General features: G+C 33.9%; 2 protein-coding genes across 8 annotated transcripts in view; both read left to right on the top strand.

The window, feature by feature from the left end:
- The window catches only part of hts (adducin 1-like protein hts), a 93,144-nt gene extending 73,986 nt beyond the window's left edge, over positions 1-19,158 (top strand). For 3 of the 7 annotated variants that reach the window (XM_076133302.1, XM_076133300.1, XM_076133301.1), the window contains 8 exons: positions 308-379; positions 1,945-1,998; positions 3,704-3,826; positions 4,442-4,567; positions 12,677-12,727; positions 13,701-13,768; positions 14,485-14,621; positions 15,030-19,158. In XM_076133302.1, the coding sequence (XP_075989417.1) occupies positions 308-379; positions 1,945-1,998; positions 3,704-3,826; positions 4,442-4,567; positions 12,677-12,727; positions 13,701-13,768; positions 14,485-14,619 (629 nt within the window). In that variant the 3' untranslated portion in view covers positions 14,620-14,621; positions 15,030-19,158. The remainder of the gene's footprint in view (positions 1-307; positions 380-1,944; positions 1,999-3,703; positions 3,827-4,441; positions 4,568-12,676; positions 12,728-13,700; positions 13,769-14,484; positions 14,622-15,029) is intronic. The other 4 variants (XM_076133304.1, XM_076133305.1, XM_076133306.1 and 1 more) reach the window with 4 other exon arrangements.
- Positions 6,145-8,840, top strand: LOC142984964 (uncharacterized; the record flags this gene model as incomplete). The annotated part of the gene is made up of 2 exons (XM_076132870.1): positions 6,145-7,576; positions 8,836-8,840. Coding segments are annotated over 2 exons (1,437 nt in total), but the record flags the coding sequence as incomplete, so codon positions are not given.
- Positions 19,159-19,202: the final 44 nt, after the last annotated feature.

The raw sequence follows: 19,202 nt of genomic DNA, 5'->3' as shown, positions 1-19,202 counted from the left end.
AAAGAAACCTAATGAACCGTGTACTAATTTGTGATTGTTGAAGCCAAAGAGATTTTATTACAAGTTCATATATACTATAATGCGAAAAGACTTTTTCCCCGACATAATATGTGTTACTTATACCAATATATAAGCCACGTCAAAGGCCTCTCGGGCGGCTTGAACAACTTTGATACTAGGTTGACCACTAACCATACGACAAACAAACAAACAAACCAATATATAGCAAAATGTGGGCGTATTGTACTCTTTCGCCTACATATTCATGTTTAAAAGGCCGTATTTAAAATGTATGTATGTTTTCCAGAACACCGCGTACTCAGAATAGAGACAAAACAAGCGCCCGTACGCAGTCAGCCGGAAGTGGTCCTCAGTGATGGTGAGTTTCCATACATTTTTACATACATCTCCATACATTTACCCTCTTATTCATAAACACACTATAAACCTATTTTAGTTAAAAAGCTACTATAATATGTTTTCTCTCTTTCATTTCGCTAAGGAGTGAAAGAAACAAAACACTTTATAAGCCTTTCATAACTTCATATATTTTTATGAATAAGAGGGTTTGTTTTTAATCATTTACACACTAAATAACATATTGTGTTTAGGTGTTATTTTTACATGAAATTTTCACTATTGGTGTCATTCTTAATGTGGGGTTAAAATATACAGTTGTATTTAAAAAAAAAAATTATCACGAGGTAACAATAGCCGCACGGAACGATCTCTGAGGTTAAGCTACGCTTGCCGAGGTTGTTCTGTAGATGGGTGGATCTTATACATATCGAGTTAGTGTTTCGGAAGGCACTTTAAATTGTGTTGTGTTGTCATTTTCGAAGATCTTTGACAGTCGTTAACAGTAGTCAGAAGCTTGAAAGTCTGACAACCAGTCTTACTTAGTACCGTGTTATAAGTCAGGTAACTGTGTTGTGGAGGTCAGATAGACAGTCGCTGCATGTACAATACTGGTATTCAGCTGCATCCGGTGAGACTGGAAGCTGACTCCAACATAGTTTGGAAAAAAGGCTAAACTGATATAAAATTCAACTGTATATTTTAACCCTTAATTCATGTAATAATTTCCATAAATTTATAGCACGAGGTTTTTTTGAATAATTTGGTTACTATCTGCCTGTTGTAGAGGCATGATTTTTTTCAAAATTCTATAGAAAATAGAGATTTTTTTTGGTTTGTTGGTATTTTTCATACGAATCCTCCATTATCGTGTATTATAGGCGTTTAGAGAGAAAACTTAAAATTAAGTCCCCAATTTTTTTTTACCTCGTACTTATAAACAAAAGTCCCAGTAAAGTCTTTCGAGGCGCCCGTAGCCAGTTGCGCTCACCGGTCGGTAAACGATCTGAGGGTTAAGCAAACCTTGGCGCGGTCATTTCATAGATGGGTGACCGCATAGTGGTATTTGAACAGGGCGTCTCCGTGCTTTATAGGGCATGTAAAAAGTCGGTCTCCGATGTTGTCAATTGAGATAACAGTCGTTAAGCCACGTCAAAGGCTAGGCTTGAACAACTTTGACGCTACGTTTACCACTAACCATACGATGAGAGAGATGGCCGTACGTTTGCCCAACTGTGGGACAGTAATGTACTTATTCATTTGTTTTTTTTTTGTTTTGTCGAATGGTTAGTGGTCAACCTAGTGTCAAAGTTGTTCAAGCTCGAAGACTTTTGACGTGGCTTAACGACTGTTATCTTAGTAGACAACAACCGGGACCGACATTTAACGTGCCCTCCGAAGCACGGAGACGCCCAGTTCTAATACCACTATGCGGTCACACTATGGAATGACCGCGCCAGTAGTTGCTTAACCCACAGATCGTTTACCGACCGGTGAGCGCAACTGGCTATGGCTATTGTATCTAAACGCCTATTTACATATATATAGTGTTGCATGTAGTACATAAATGCATCATGTACATTTTAGTGGACACGACCGATTTCTTGAATGCCGAGCGCGCTCACGCTGACCGAACCAAAGGTATTGTACATTATATACATTCATTATATAATGTTGAATGTAAAATATACTGATATTTTGGATGTATTTATAATCTACTAGCTGACCCGCGCAACTTCGCTTGCGTCCAATAATAGAGAATGGGTTACATTTTTCCCCGTTTTTGTAACATTAATGACTGGTACTCTGCTCCTTTTGGTCGTAGCGTGATGATATATAGCCTATGTCCTTCCTCGGGTATCAAAATATCTCCATATCAAATTTCATGCAAATTGGTTCAGAAGTTTAGGCGTGATTGAGTAACAGACAGACAGACAGACAGACAGAGTTACTTTCGCATTTATAATATTAGTGTGGATTAGAGGCCGCCCGCGACTTTGTCCGCGTGGAAATCGTTCCCGTGCAAATCCCGATCCGGGAACTCCGGGATAAAAAGTAGCCAACGTGTTATTCTGGGTCTTCAGCTACCTATATACCAAATTTCATCGTAATCGGATCAGTAATATTTGCGTGAAAGAGTAACAAACATCCATACATACTCACAAACTTTCGCATTTATAATATTAGTAGGATTTTTTACTCCAAAACATCAGTATTTTTTATATTCAATTAAATAAATAACTATTTCATACAGTAGTTGCATGTATTAACATACTCGTGTGATAACAATCGTGCTCACTACGTCATAATCAAAAGACTCATGTGAATGTGACAATGTGTAGTGAGTGAGAGACACAGATATAATGACGTCACGTAGTGAACACGTTTGTTATCACACGAGTATATAAGTATTACTAATTTGCTTTATTAATCTACTAATTATTTGTATTTACTAACTTTTTGTTTTCTTATAGATATTATTTTATGGTACTTATAATTTTGCGTATTTTTTAGTTAGTTTTTTCTTGCTGATATAATAAAAGATGAATAGATATTTTGACATATTTTTAAAATCATCTTTAGACGATCGTTTTTGACGGTATTATTACAAGTATAAATATTAGTCTTATGTACGGCTAGGACACTATATGTGTACCAAATAATAATTAAAAAAAAAAACGCATTTAGGGTCAAATTTAGCTAGAATAAGGGACTACTCACATTTATTCAGCTACTTTCGCGTTTCGCTGAACGATTTTGGTCACACTTAGGACTACTCACATTTATTCAGGTCTATTTAGCTAATATCCATAGAAAATACCGTTTTTTTATGGAGACGCGTACGCATACTTACATCTTAAGTAATTATATAATAATGCTGTGTGTGATAAATAAATAAATAAATAAATAAATCTTTCCGCGTCGATTCAGCTTCCACGGAAAACGAGTAGAAAATAAGTAAATAAGTTCAGCGCTGTTCCGCCGTTTTCAGCATCGAACGCGGGCTTACAGCGCTGAACACGGGTGGACAAATTGTAACCTGATAGTTCCTGAATATAGATTTATTAATACGTAATCTTTATGTATATTAGACCTCCGCGATTCAAGGTCCCATTAAATTACTTAAACATAAAAATATTAAGGTTGCCTTTACGACTTCAATTCTAGGTACAAAATCATGACATCTAGGTTTCTAAAATCCCATATTTTATAGATTTTAGGCTCAAAATCACAGTTCAGAAAAGTATTAGACTTTTCTTAACACCTAAATTTAATTTCAAATCTAGGTATCGAAATCACATTTAAGTTTCAAAAACCATAAATTTGACCTACATAAATATTGTAGTAGCCGCAGTACCGGGCCGGGATCCGAACTTGTTGTCGGACGACGAAGTGTTCTTAGACTCGCCCGCGTCGCCGCTGACGTCTTCTGGCGTCACGTCACCGGTCCAACATGTTGTTGTTAGAGGTGAGGATTGGGGTGATTCGGAGTGATTGGGGTGATTCCTGTTTGATTGATAGATTCGTGTGATGTTTGATTAGAGAGTATTTTAGGGTGATTCGTATGATTTGTGTGACTGGGGTGAGTGGTGTGATTGGGGGTGATTCGGGTTGATCCGTGTGTGAGTGTGCGATTCGTGTGTGAGTTCGGGGTGATTGGGGTGATTCATGCGTGTGGTGTGTTTTGTGTGATTGGTAGTTTTGTGATGTCTGTATGTGGTAGATGAATGAATTGTTTTTTAGTGATTGATACCATATTTTCCTTGAAAATGGGTCAGTCAGTCAAATTGTATGCATGTATGAGTCAAATTTGACTGCCTCCGTGGCGCAGTGGTTTAGGTCACCACGCCGCTACCATTGGGTCGGGAGGGTTCGATTCCCACACGGAACTATTATTTGTGTATTACCGCGACATAAGATCAAATCTTCTATATAAATCTTTTTCTACTTGAATCATTTGCAATAGGATATTGATTACAAATTTGATTGATATAAGGAGTGAATGAGGAATATCTGAATGACTGAAATATGTGATGTTTTAGGTATATAAAACAGAGTTTTAGTATCAATTTGTTTGTCAAAGCGGCCGCGAGAGACCGCCAGCCTATATCGGACGACGAGGTTCTGGTGTTCAACTCGTACCGTCCTCCGCCGCAGCCCGTTGTCATCAGCTCTCACCATGCCGCGGTCCAGCAGACCGTCGCTAGAGGTACTTTGAGGATGGGTCTTGTATCATGAGTTGTTGTCCCTTCATCTCGTATTAAGATGAAAATATTTTGTCTCATGTTGAGTTTAAAATATTTTATCTCATCCTGGAAGCTTTCATCAGGTTCTGAAAAGAATCTTGTTCATCTTTTTATGAGAGGAAAGTATTACATCTCATGTTGAGAAGTCTCTCAATAGGAGATCATACTATCGGGTTTTGGTCTCGCTCCCATCATCCCTGTTGCTAGAGGTACTTCGGATATGGGCTCGTTTTGTAGTCTCATCAACTTAAACTGAGAGGAACATACTTCATCTCATGTTGAGGGGAAGTCTCTTAGTACAGGAGCATACTACTGGGTTTTGGTCATATCAGCTCCCATCACACTGGATCCCTGCAAAACGTTGCTAGAGATACATATCCAAATATGTCTGAACATCTCGCACTGAGAGGAAATTCAGAAGAACAAATGAGAATGCATATTCATTTCATTCCCTTTGCTTGGTATTTAGTCATATAATTGGGAAAAACTTCGAATGGTTGAGGTCTTATTGATAGTGAGATGATGGTGATTGCGGGATTTTGTATATAATTATGTTTGTATGTTTGTCTGCTAATCAATGATCTAATAATAATTTCGTTGTTGGCTACTTCATCGGCTATTGTGTTTGTTGATACTTGTGTATTCTTCATCAAAATGATTGTTGCATTCGTTTTAGGTATGTTACGTCTAATCTATAGTCCCCTTAACACACACACTCTATCGCGCATGAAACTACAACCGCGCGTGAAAGACGGAAAGCAAAGCCCCCCTCGCCGCGCTCCCCTCCCCGTGCCCGCGAACAACATCGCTCTCTCAGAGCACTAGCGTTATACTGTACCGTACTAGGTAGTGCGATACTGTGTGTGTGGAAAGGTGGCTATTGTCTGTTGTAACTTGCGTATTGTTGATCAAAATTACTGTTTCATTAGTTTTTAGGTACGTTTCGTCCTATGTTTGTGTCGATGTCATCAAATCTACATTTTGTGTTTGTCATTTGATGTTGTCAATAGCGAGTCTGGTATTTGTATAAAGTGCTATTTTAATTGTGTTATGGTACAGGGTCATTGTGTCGTCCATAGTTTGATGTCTGGTTGTGGTAATTTTTTTGTTGTTGTATTGGTGTAAAGGTAACGCGAAATAAATAATGTCATGACAAACTATTTATAATAATGGATATAATTTTTTATGTTCTAAATGCGGATATTGCAAAAAACTGATTAATTTAAAAACATAATAAGTATTTATTCATTTAGTTAAGTTAAATATGTAGATCGTATATACCAAAAATATATTAATTTAAAATGTAGTCAAGTAGGTACTTATTTGAACATAATATTTTATTTATTTAAGTAAGTAGTAAACTAGAAAATAACATATACAGTAGTAACTTATCTCTTAAAATATTTACCAATAAATAGATGTTACAATAAAAATATAGTAAAATATCATAGTACTCGTAGATCTAGACAAAATAGTAGATATCTCGTAAAAATCTAGATAGAACTGAAAATCTAGTCAAAATCGACCCCCCCACTAACTCCCATCTAACTTTCTAGGTAAACTGGAAGATAAAGAAGAATTAACTACTAACAACCGATCTAAACACGAATTCTCCCGAACGGCTAATTTCGAAAATATTATCAAAAACTTCGATTCACCCAGAAAACATCCCAAATGTAAACTTAGCTTAACGAACCGTTTAGCACAAGAATCGAACCTAGGACACGCTAGCAGTCGCTCTAGTCTCTACTCCATTCCATCTATAGAATGGGACGGCCGGTGCAAATCAGACTACGGGTTACGAACCCGCTCTTTAACCCGTCAGAGAACCCATGGGAAGTTATTCCGAACCCGGTCGCACAGTGGGTTTATAAATTCGTATTTAAAAGACCCAGAACCGAACCATTTTCATTTACCTAGATGTAACTCTTGCGGCGCTGCTAACGTGTCTTACGCCTGGGAGTTATCTAAAGCTAAAAATACTAAAAATTCTTTATATTATTCAGTAGATAATTTACCTCAAAAATGTTCAGAAGATGTTGAAAAACAGACGGTTGTAGAAAAGGTCGTACCGGTTTTTAAAATTGATAAAAAAGAGGAATTTGTTGAAAGTCAAGAGTTTAATGAAGATTATTATATAGGGGAAATAGGCAATAGTTTTTCTTCTGAAAATCAGACTGTTATTGAGAAAAATGAAGCTACTGTAGTTTGTAATACTGAAAATAAAGATATGTTTGTTGAAGACTTAGCCGTAAATGATGATATAAACAAAACGATAGAATCCGTAGAAGGAGAATACCACAGTTTTACCGACTTAGAAGATTCCTACGAAAGTCCAGTTAAAGATTTAGTTGAGAAAGACATAAGAGACTATTCCGTGCCTATAGATTTTTATTGCGATGATTTTAAAGTGAAAGATGACAAACGTTCGCCATTAAAAGTGAAAAATCTACTCGAACCTATTTTAGAGGAATCTAAAAGCTCGTACGGTGATGATTGTAACACATCTACCATTGAAAAAACAGAATTTGCTAATTCTAATATAGATATTGATGAAATAGAGGCAGATTCTAATGAAATGGTAGAAAATACTGATATTTCTGATAAAAATACAGTTATTAATGAACATATAATTAGAGTAGATGACCATATAACTGATGAACTTAAGGTAGAAGACCATTTAATTGATACATCTATTAAAATAGACTCTGTTGAAACTCAATTAAAAGTACAAGATGGTAATATCGTAAATAAACTTATAGAAAATGTTCCTTTTGATGCTGAAATACAAGAAAATAATAATAACATTAATGAATTTGAAGATGAAAGACTTAAAATGATTGAATTTAAGACTCAGGATGGAAATAAATATCTAGAAATTGATACTAAAGGTCATAAACTTATCGAAAACGATACAACACATATAGAAATATCTAAAACTGAATTACATATGATAAGACAATCTTTTACAAGTACTAGTTCAAATGACCGTAGTAGTTTCGATTCAACGATAGAATTTGAAAAATACGAAATCGTTTCCGAAGTAATTGCTATAATTATTAACAAAATAGAATACAATATTACTGAAACTACTGAAACGTTCTCTATAGCTCAAATTATTAAAGATTTACAACTAAATTATACAAATGATACTGTAGTTACTGAATACAGTGATACTGAAAGCATACAAACTAGCAAAATTGTTGAAAGTATAATTTATTATATATTTGATAGAGCTATTTTTGTTAGTAATGAAAAAGGTAGGAATAGGAAGGGTGGTAAAAAGGTTGTCACGGTTGTCGATTGGGACGATATTATGTATACTGCTAAACCTATTTGGGTGAATTCTGATGATAATATAGAAGAATTTAATATGGATACTGTTGGAAATAAAGAAAAAATGGAAAATGTCGAACAAAATTTAGTAGATAATCGACATTTTGAAAATGATGTGTCTGATATAGATTTGAATTTCAAAGAAAATCATTTTAATGAAAATATTAAAGAAATAAATGAAAATAATACATTTAATTTGAATGAAATTATTGATATTGAAAATGATAATAAAAATACCGAAATAGTAAACAATAATAAAGTTATAGAAATACTACATTTGAAACCTGAAAATAACTTCGAAAGTGAACACATCTATGTACAAAATAACACTATAATAGATATCACAGCAAATTGTACTGAAGTTTTGAAAATTTCAGGCGATAATATAACAATAAAAACAGATTTGAATATAACACAAGAAAATAACGAATCAAGCGAAATGAATAATGCATTTTTGGAAGAGTTAAGTCATGTTGATGATCCTACTATATCTTTTGAGTGCGATCTCAAACATGCAGACTTAAATATAACTAAAGATTTTGAAAATAGTAATGATACAAGTGAAATTGAAGAGGTTTATCAAAATTTTGATGACACATATGATGATTTGAAAGGTACAGAACATGTACTGCATGATAAAGAAATGTATTGTTACGAAAATCCAGGTTTAGTTATAGAAGAAAGTAATTTAAATATATCAGCTATACACGAAATGTCAGGCGATTCGAATTACTTCACCCCGCCTAGTTTTACCGAGAACAAAAAGGGTGTAAGTCGATCTTCTTCGCCAAATAAAACGCCTATTTTTGAATTAACAGAATCTCCAATAAAAACACATTATACGTGTGAAGATTCCCCTTTTACGAAGAAAGCTAATGTAATTTCTATAAAACAGACTGAGAATTCCGGCGGAGTCAAATACTGGGTTTCGTTTGACGAAAATTTATCTGAAAGTAATCAAAAATCGCGTAGACACGTTAAAAGTATGGATGACACGTTACCAAGCTTCATTTCTATCAATATTGATGGAGAAAGGCAACAAGAAAAGCAAGAATTATACGAAAATTGTGTTCGCAAACGTTCTAGTGTATTGCTAAATGATTTGACGCAAAATTTTGACGCGACTTCGTCGTTAGATTACGAAAATGAGGATTTTTCTAAAGAACTTGAGGTGGATGAGTCTGTACCTCAGAAAAGGTTGTTATACGAAGTTCATAGTAAGCCGTGTAAACGATTATATACCAGTTGGCCGCCGTACGAAGATACATTGTTTTATAAAATTATTTCTAAGTTCAGGATGTCTGAAAGTTTCGATCCTAGCGATTTGGAAGCCAGTAGGTTTGATAGCAGCTTGTGAACGTAAAATAATAAAGTTTTAAACGTTGTGGTAATAAATATAGGAATGAACTAATGGGGTTTCTAACCCTTAGGCTTTAGCTATGCAAGTCTACGAGACGCCCATAGCCAGTTGCGCTCACCGATCGGTGGGTTAAACAAAGCTTGGCGTGGTCATTTCATAGATGGGTGACAGCATAGTGGTATTTGAACTGGGCGTCTCTGTGCTTCGTAGGGCACGTAGGAAGTCGGTCCCGGTTGTTGTCAATTAAGATAACAGTCTTTAAGGCATGTCAAAGGTCTTCGGGCGGCTTGAACAACTTTGACACTAGGTTGACCACTAACCATACGAATAATAATAATACGCAATTCTTCAATACTCAATGATTTTATAATGGTCTTCAAACAATTCTATACACCTCAATAAAAGCTGAAATCTACAAATTCCTCTTATTAAATAGTTATTATTATCTCTCCTTTATCCTATAAAAGAAACTAGCTATTTTGTCCGCGTGGTTTGTGACTTAGGACAGAATTTTCATACAAACTTTCATCCCCTATTTTATCCCCTTGGAGGTAAAATTGATCAAAATCCTTTCTTAGCGGATGCGTACGTCATAACATCTACCTGCGTGACAAATTTCAGCTCGATCCGTCCAGTGGTTTGTGCTGTGCGTTGATAGATCACTATGTTAGTCAGTCACCTTTGAGTTATATAGAATTTAGATTATTTAAAACGAACAAAGGTAGGTGATACGTTTCTTTCATTATGTTACTGTAAAACGTCTTTTAGTATTCAAGTAAGTTAAATACACTGTCTTACTAACCCCCGGTATCTGAGTACATTTAGCGGTAGTTTATCTATTCAATAGCGTTAAAACTTATATAAAAAACGCTATTGAATAGATAAACTACCGCTAAATGTACTCAGAACCGGGCATAAGAGACGTGGTGTAAGCCCTGATTAGTTATACAGTGTTTTATCACTTTTAATTATAAGGCTACTAGCTGTCCCGTGCGGCTCCGCTCGCGTGAATGATTTTTTTTTACTAATACTTAATTATTCCTAAACAACAAAATATGCTTTTTTTCACGAAAAATATTCTCAAAATTATTTATATCTCATATAACTCGCGCTAAAGCATATCCGCCATTAAAACTGTTGCCATGACAACGGAATTTTGTTAATTCAATGTCATTATGATCTTGATTATTCGCGACTTCGGTGGCGAAACTTGAATTTTCCCGGGAAATGCGTGATTTTCCCGGGGTTAAAAGTAGCCTATGTCCTTTCTCGGGTATCAAACTATCTCCATACCAAATTTCATGCAAATTGGTTCGGTAGTTTAGGCGTGATTGAGTAGCAGACAGACAGACAGACAGACAGACAGACAGACAGACAGACAGAGTTACTTTCGCATTTATAATATTAGTATGGATAAGTCGCGCTCACCGGTTGTTAAACGATCTAGTTAAGCAATTTCAGCGCTTTCATAACATAGATGGGTGACAGCTTAGTCGTATTCAGATGAGGGGTTGATGAAAAGTTGATCTCGGTTGTTGTCAATTAAGATAACAGTCGTTAAGCCACGTCAAAGGCTAGGCTTGAACAACTTTGACACTAGGTTGACCACTAATCATACGATAAAATAAAAATTTCACTCATATACAGTTACAACATTGATTGAAAGTGTACACTGTATAACTAATCACAGCTTACAACACGTTTATTAGTAAGGTAGAAAGACTTCAAAATAGTGGCTTAAAAGGTTTAGGAAATAGCGATATCTAGGTATTTCTAATTATACGTACTAGGCAGGTAACTATGTATATAACAAGTCGCTGAAGGTACATAAATACAGTAGTGGTATACGCGGAGTGCGTGTGAGGGAACGGAAGCACGTCGTTGTTACGTCTCCGTCACAAGCACTCCGCGTATACCACTACTGTATTTACATTTCATCTACTGCAATTTGTTGCTCATATAGTGAAATAATTTTCAAGAAAAAATACATATTTTTTTAGTTATTTTTATAAAAGTATTTTTTATTATTTTATGTTTGATTATAAGTTCATTATTAATTTGATTTTGTTAATGTCATGTTTATGCTAGACCGTTTGTGATGTGTTTTTCATTGTAGTAGCTCAGTATGTCTTTTCGTTTGTGTTTAGCTGTAATAAAGTGTGCATAGATATTAATATGGGTTTTATTAACGCTTTTTCAGTCAAAGTACACACATATCGACGATGAAGTGCCAATACCTCCTAACTGACATTTTGTCGATTTTTTGATGTTTAATGCGTTGGACATAAAATTGCATTTTGCGTGTACTCGTCAAGACACCTAACTAAATATGTTGATAGTTTTGAGAGAAAATGCTAATAGAAATAGCTGCTAAGTCAATGTATGCATTCATTTAGCAAGACCTGCTGACATTACATCCTAAATTCAGTTGTAAAAAGCTTCTAAATTACTTAACTAAATTTTTGATGCCAAAATCTCCTAACTACGCGACGCGTTTTTTTCTCCTCTTGTAAAATGGTGATTTTGTAGTTAAGAGGTATTGGTACTTCATCGTCGATATTCGGTTCGGCAATATTGATCGAACAACAAAACCGACTCGACTCACTTGTTCGGCTTGTGCCGTGTTCATCTATTAGTGACTGCCTCCGTGGCGCAGTGGTTTACGGCGCTACCATTGCATTGGAAGGTCGTGGGTTCGGTTCCCAAACGGGACAATTATTTGTGCGATCCACAAATAATTGTTTCGAGTCTGGTTGTACTTTGTGTCCGTTGTTTGTATGTTTGTAAAAGTCCCCGCGACACAAGAGGAATTCAAGTACGGGAATAAAAAAACGATTAATGCCGAACCGAATATGTGTGTCAAATACTACACATTTTTTTGTTTTGTTAATTCTAAGTTTTACTAATATAATTTACTTTGCATCAATGTTTTAAATTAAAGTATTTTGCAATATAATTATGAACTAGCTGACCCGCGCAACTTCGCTTGCGTCACCTAAGAGAATGAGTCAACATTTTCCCCGTTTATGTAACATTTTTCGTTGCTACTCCGCTCCTAATGACCGTAGCGTGATGTTATATAGCCTATAGCCTTCCTCGATAAATAGGCTATCTAACACTGAAAGAATTTTTCAAATCGGACCAGTTTTCCCGAGATTAGCGCGTTCGAACAAACAAACAAACTCTTCAGCTTTATAATATTAGTATAGATAATTAATTGCAAAATGCTTTATCAAACAATTAAACCTTTATTTTGCGTTGAATGTGCTTTAAGACTGATTTAAGACAGTCCATTTCAAGATATTTCAATTCAAGTCTGTCTTAAGTCAGTCTAGATTTTAATCTAGCCCTAATGACCACGCTTTGCATGACCTAGCCGTCACTTGGTTCCGTCAAAGGAGGTTCGTTGTACTAACTCATAGTGAAGGTAAGTGCTTTAACACTATTTAGTACCGATGTAATTTCTGCACTTTTTAGTGCAGTCAACTTTACATGACACTTTTATTGGTTACCGTCGTCGTATATCATTATTTTAAAATACTTCGAATGTTCTTATTTAATTAATTGTAAATAATTGAATTCAATAAATGGTTAATTTGTTCGTCAGATAACTTAATTTTATAAGTAATCTTTGTTGATTTTTAACAACGTTTTTGAGTTGAATGTGGGATTAAATTACTTAAAGTTAAAATAGTATTTGATATTGAAAACTGAAAGGTATAACAGTAATTGGTTCAATTATTTTTGTTGTTGACTGCACTAAAGACCACAGTTATCACTATCACTGAAAAGTAGGTACTTTTTAGTACCACGAAGACGCTATACATGTGAGGCACATTTCAAAGGCAGCAGAGAACGCTATATGGTTTGTGAAAATGGGACCCTTTTTGACATAATTTCATATTTAAAAAAAAATTGAAAATAAATTATTTCCTTTCTGAAAATTTTAATGTGTATTTACAAACAATACAGTGTTCTATTATTTTATGTGGGTTTGTGGCACTTAACAGCACTGTACGGGCTGTGGTACTTTTTAGTACCATGTTAACTAATAACTGGGATTGCACTTTTTGGTACCGTGTGAGTTAATGTGTGGTTTTTTGGCACTTTTGATGTTATATATGTTGCATGGGGTTAAAGCATGGTGTTTGTTTAATTATAAGAACAATTATTAAAATAATAAAGCCTTATTTGTTAATAATAATAATGAATAATTTTGATATTAAAAATTTTGAGAACATTTTTTTAAATATTTTTTTTCGAAATTACTATTTAATATTATCAATGAAGTAAAGATAAATATACTATACAGGTCAGAATTTTACATCCTTTTTTTACTTTTATTAAATTTTGTTTGTAATAGCTGTACCTATATTGATGGTGTTTTAACAATATTACAGGCGAGCACACGGTGAATGGTGACCACTCTGACGCTCATCAGAGCACGTTCTCACACAGCAGTAAAGAGGTATGTGCATTATGTGCAATTTGTATGTTTGTACAAATATATATGAAAAATTGTTGTTTGTTTAGTAGACATATGTAACTTCTTTGTTTGAGTATGGTATATAGGTATCAGAAAATTATTTCAGTTTCCTATTTCAAGTAAATCTTAACAGGGTTTTACAGGCACTATTAATTATATTATTTAATTAAACAAACACGAATACAGTGTATTTTCTGATATTATTATGTCTAGCGAAGTGTAAGTAATATTCGTCTTAATATAATAGGGATAAATTAATTATTAAAAGTACTTCCTATTAGTTTTTACAATTTACTTTATTTCTAACTATCTTTTACCTGCGACTTCATCCGCCCTTAATTTTCCCATTATGCGTCATTTTCCCGGGGTATAAAGTAGCCTGTGTCCTTTCTCGAGTATCAAAATATCTCCATACCAAATTTTATGCAAATTGGTTCAGTAGTTGAGGCGTGATTGAGTAACAGACAGACAGACAGAGCTACTTTCGCATTTATAATATTAGTTTGGATTATAAAAGCTATAAATCAATTTATTTCTATAACCTTTTTATGTCTCGACGTTTCGGCTAAATTACATTAGATTTCTAAGCACATAAAATTCAAATTTCAATAAGTCTTATTTTCATAAAATCTATTTGATCCTATTTCTTCTTTAAAATATTATATGAAAGTATATTTAACGTATCTTCTGTTCACCAGGGCTCTCCCTCAAAGGAGGTATCCACCGAGGACTCTCCCAAGAAGGACAAGAAGAAGAAGAAGGGACTGAGGACGCCCTCGTTCTTGAAGAAAAAGAAAGAGAAGAAGAAGACCAGCACGCCACAGCCCGCCTAGAGGTAATATAATAAACTAGCTGACCCGAGCAACTTCGCTTGCATCACATAAGAGAGAATGGCTCATCATTTCGTTGTTGTAACATTTTTTACTGGTGCCCTGCTCCTATTGGTCGTAGCGTGATGATATATAGCCTATAACCTTCCTCGATAAATAGGCTATCTTACACTTCAAATAGGACCAGTAGTTCCTAAGATTAGCGTGTTCAAACAAACAAACTCTTCAGCTTTACAATAATAGTATAGTATTGGGGTCTTACTGAATGTCATACTTACATTTTAACGTAATTTAAATTAATTATAGTCAGATTTCGAGTACTGGGCGACCACTAGGTTTAATTATTTTGTTGTTGAAATAAATAAATAAGTTATATTATATTAGTAAGAAAATAATATGTTTCATTGTTTCAGATAAACCCACAAATCAACACTGCCATCTCGCTTTCAAAATACCTACTTGTAATTTTTTTAATAATTATAAGATTCAGCCGTGACGTAATCGTTGTGACGTCACCAGCTTATACAGTGTGTTAACGGTGGGGTGTACATAATTATGTGGAAAAAAAGAACATGCTGTGTACGTGTTAGTTTCGCTATTTTCGAAAATATCAGTTTTTTCGACAAATTTTGATATTAATAATAGTTCTAGCCACTTTCCTAGTTGTTGGGAATTTTCCCACCAATGGGAATATTTTCCCAATATTAGAAATTCGATTGTAAATCTCTTCCTAGTGTGTTCTTAATAAAATATTAAACATTTTAGATATTATCTTCCATTTTATAACGACATTCCTATGACTAGTAATTTCCCAGTGGTGGGAAAAATTCCCAATCTTAGTTCACACTGCCTACAATATAAACTGAACCGGAAAAAATAACATATCCGGTTTTCGTAACAAAAAATCCGGTTATCGGCAGAGTGAGTTCTTAGTTTCCAAAATATAGTCAAAATAGGTATTTAACTATAAGAATCTATATTGGAACATAAAAAAAATTGCCTAAAATCATAAAATTAGTAATAACAATTAAAAATATAATATTTTCAAAAATAGCGATACTTTCACGAAAGATGTAATGCAAAAACGTGCTTAGACTAAGCCGCTTGCGACCAAACTTTGATGAATTAATAGTCTATCTCTTATGCTTGGCAGTTAGATACTATATACTGATGGTTAGGCTCCGACCCTATCTGAGTTAGCTGGTAGCTTTACACGCACCAATGGATTAATATTGGTACGTTTTAAATGCTCAAATTTGAGGCGCGCTCAGATTTGAGTCGGGACTCAATTATCGCGCTCAATTGAGAGGTTAACTAAGTATATAGGATGTTTATTTTATTACTTACATAGTTTTTGTCATAAAAAATGCGATTTTTAAGCAAAATATTTAATAGTTAAGATCATATATTTTTAGGGTATATTACTGTCCCAAGGTAGAGGCGCTCATAGCCAGTTGCGCTCACCGGTCGGTACGCTGTGGGTTAAACAACCGTTGGCGCGGTCATTCTATAGATAGGTGACCGCATAGTGGTACTTGAACTGGGCGTCTCCGAGCTCCGGGCACGTAAAATGTCGGTCCCGGATGTTGTAATTTAAGATAACAATCGTTAAGCCATGTCAAAGGCCTTTCGAGCTGCTTGAACAACTTTGACACTAGGTTGACCACTAACCATACGATAAGAAGAATTTAAATATACGTAAAATCGTGTGTAAAAATATGTAAGTAATAAAATAAATATCCGATATATAACTTGGTTTTGAGCGGCTCATAAAGTCATATGTACAATTACAAAAACCCACCCACCGGCTTATATGAGCGAAAGTTTCGGCTCATTTTGAGCGAAATGTTTAGCGTGCTGCTACCCTTTCTCGTTAGATACGCTCGTCACTGCTCAAAATCAACAAAATTTGAGCGAACATTTTCGGCACTAGAGCAATTATTTGTGTTTTTGCAATTTGCACGACGGCTCAAGCCGAGTGACTTTACAACTCGGCTCGAAATAAGCGAAGTTGAGCTTGAAATGAGCGAAATTTTGAGCGTTGCTCGGATTGAGCGAGCGACGAGCGTTTTAGTGGTTAGACGCTATAAAATAGTTATCATTGTATTTTTTTTTATTTATTTCCTTTAATGACAATAAATTGGACAAAATTTCGTATTTTTTTGGTTTTCATTACCTTGCCGTTTTGAGTTCTTATGGTTTAAAATTATGAGTTTATATTTTTTTATTCTTATTTTTTAGTTTCTCTGACTGTATTTTTTTGTTTTTACTGAAAATTACGGTGTTTTAAAGGCAGCTGAAGAATCTGAAATATGAAATAACGGAACAAAAAAATCAATTTGCAAGAATTTTTACTTTTTAATTTCGGCATCTATCAATCGTAATTTTCAGTTAAAATAAAATAATAATTACTGGTGCATTGTTTTTACAATTATTTCATCTCTTAGATGGCATATGATGCTTTCACGTTATGGGGGTGAACTATAGACCGTTTACCCGGGTTTCCTTGACAAATTCACAAGATAACAAAAAAATGTGAAAAAAATTGCACATACAGTTGTTTTAACTGTATGTAAAATTTTTGATACCCGGATAACCGGGTGGAAACGGATATCCGGGTATCCGGTTTTTAGCTACCCCCCGCCATTTGTGCTTTTAAAATATAGTAACGAAATAGGTATATCATTAATTAGAAAGGCCCGTCATTATTAAGTACATTTTGATATTACGATTTGAAAAATGCAATAAATTTTTTGAAAAAAAAAAAAATATTTTTTTTTTCGTTTTTTTTGACGGACCGTTCTAAAGAAATGATATTTTATTAAATATAAAACAAGATATAATATATGTTAGCATTTTATGTATATTTAAGGTAAGCAAGTTAGCCTACTTCTAGTAGTTATAATTTATTATTTTCTTTTCTTTTTTTACTTTTCGGACATGCGTGGTTTCTTAGCAATTTATTGAAAATTACACTAAATATTTAACAACATTAAGTTGCTATTACACTGTAAAATATTGAATCAATCGTCTCCGTGCTTCGGAGGGCACGTAAAAAGTCGATCCCGGTTGTTGTCAATTAAGATAACAGTCGTTAAGCGACGTCAAAGGCCTTCGGGCTTGAACAACTTTGACACTAGGTAGACCACTAACCATACGATAATATAAAAATGCTGGACTTAACTGCCTTAAGATACGTAATAATAACTTATACGTAAAATTAGCTGAAAAACCAACTTCAAAAAAATTAAAATCTAATTTTGAAAAAGTGTAATTTTCAAAGAAAATGCTTATTTTATTTCCGCGTCACAACACCAGTACATTAGCATGTTGTTAATTATAAACAAAAAATGTGTCTTTTTTATATTTTTTTAAAATAAAAAACTATATTTTTTATTATTTTTTCCCCCGTTCTTTGTCCTCGATTTGACATTACCTAGATTATTCTAGTGTTGTAAAATGACAAGTTGATTTTTAAAACATTTTGAAACGTGAAATACATTTGCTATGAAAACATGTTTACAAAAATAATCAACTTTTTTGACATTTGTTCAGCAATGGGACGTATAATGGCTAAATAAAAGAAATGACTATAAATATGATCATGTTAAGACATTTATATTCAAAATTAAATATACTGTTTTCACTTTAGTTACGTATATAACTTATTCTTTAAATAAAGTGTCAGATGTCATAAAAATATCTGTTAAAACCTCTAGTTACTTAACTAAGACTTAATTGGAAGCGCTGAAAACCGTTTTCAAAGAATAATACGTGAAAAATCATGATTTAATTGGTTATGATATTATTTAAAGTTTATATAGAGAATACAGTAATATGAAATATGTTATTAACTCATTACTGTCCCACTGCTGGGCAAGGGTCTCCTCCTGTAATGAGGGAGGGGTTAGTCCTTGAGTCCACCACGCTGGCCAAGTGCAGGTTGGGGACTTAGACAAATTTTTAAAATACATGATTTTTTATAGTAAATGTATTTCAAGTTAATTTCGGTAGTGGTTGGTTGTCAGTAACCTTATACTTACAAAAACTGTATTGCAGTTTTTAAAATTTGTTGGTAGGTATAATTTAAATCTTTAATACTTGAATTGATATTTATAGTAATTTATTTGAGATTATAAGCCCTGTTTTGGGCAAAAAAAATGCGGTAAAATCACAATTTTTTTATTTATTTTTTCGGCAATTTTAATTCTAAAAGTGTTCTAAATTACTGCAAGTCGTTTAAGGTTTATTAGCAACCTAAAAACCACAACCAACGGGGTGTTCTCAAAGACACGTAAAAAATATCAACTGAAAATAAAACACCCTGTATTTTTTTTGTAAAATTATTTCTTCTGAATTTTAAAATTTGTGTATTCTTACAAAAAATGGATATTTTTTTAGTTTTTAATATATTTTTTTCACACCGTCACAAATTGTGGGCGTTAATTTTAAGTATAGCTTAAAACAAGTTATTTTTAAATGTATTGTGTAATTTTTATTTGGTAAAAATATATGCTATTTGAAAAAAAAGTTTATTATTAATACTGTTGTTTTATTTTATAAGCCATTGTTAATCTTATATCAGT

Source organism: Anticarsia gemmatalis, chromosome 29 (genome assembly GCF_050436995.1).
Source record: "Anticarsia gemmatalis isolate Benzon Research Colony breed Stoneville strain chromosome 29, ilAntGemm2 primary, whole genome shotgun sequence".
Lineage (NCBI taxonomy): Eukaryota > Metazoa > Arthropoda > Insecta > Lepidoptera > Erebidae > Anticarsia > Anticarsia gemmatalis.
This window is presented reverse-complemented; position numbering and strand designations above follow the sequence as displayed.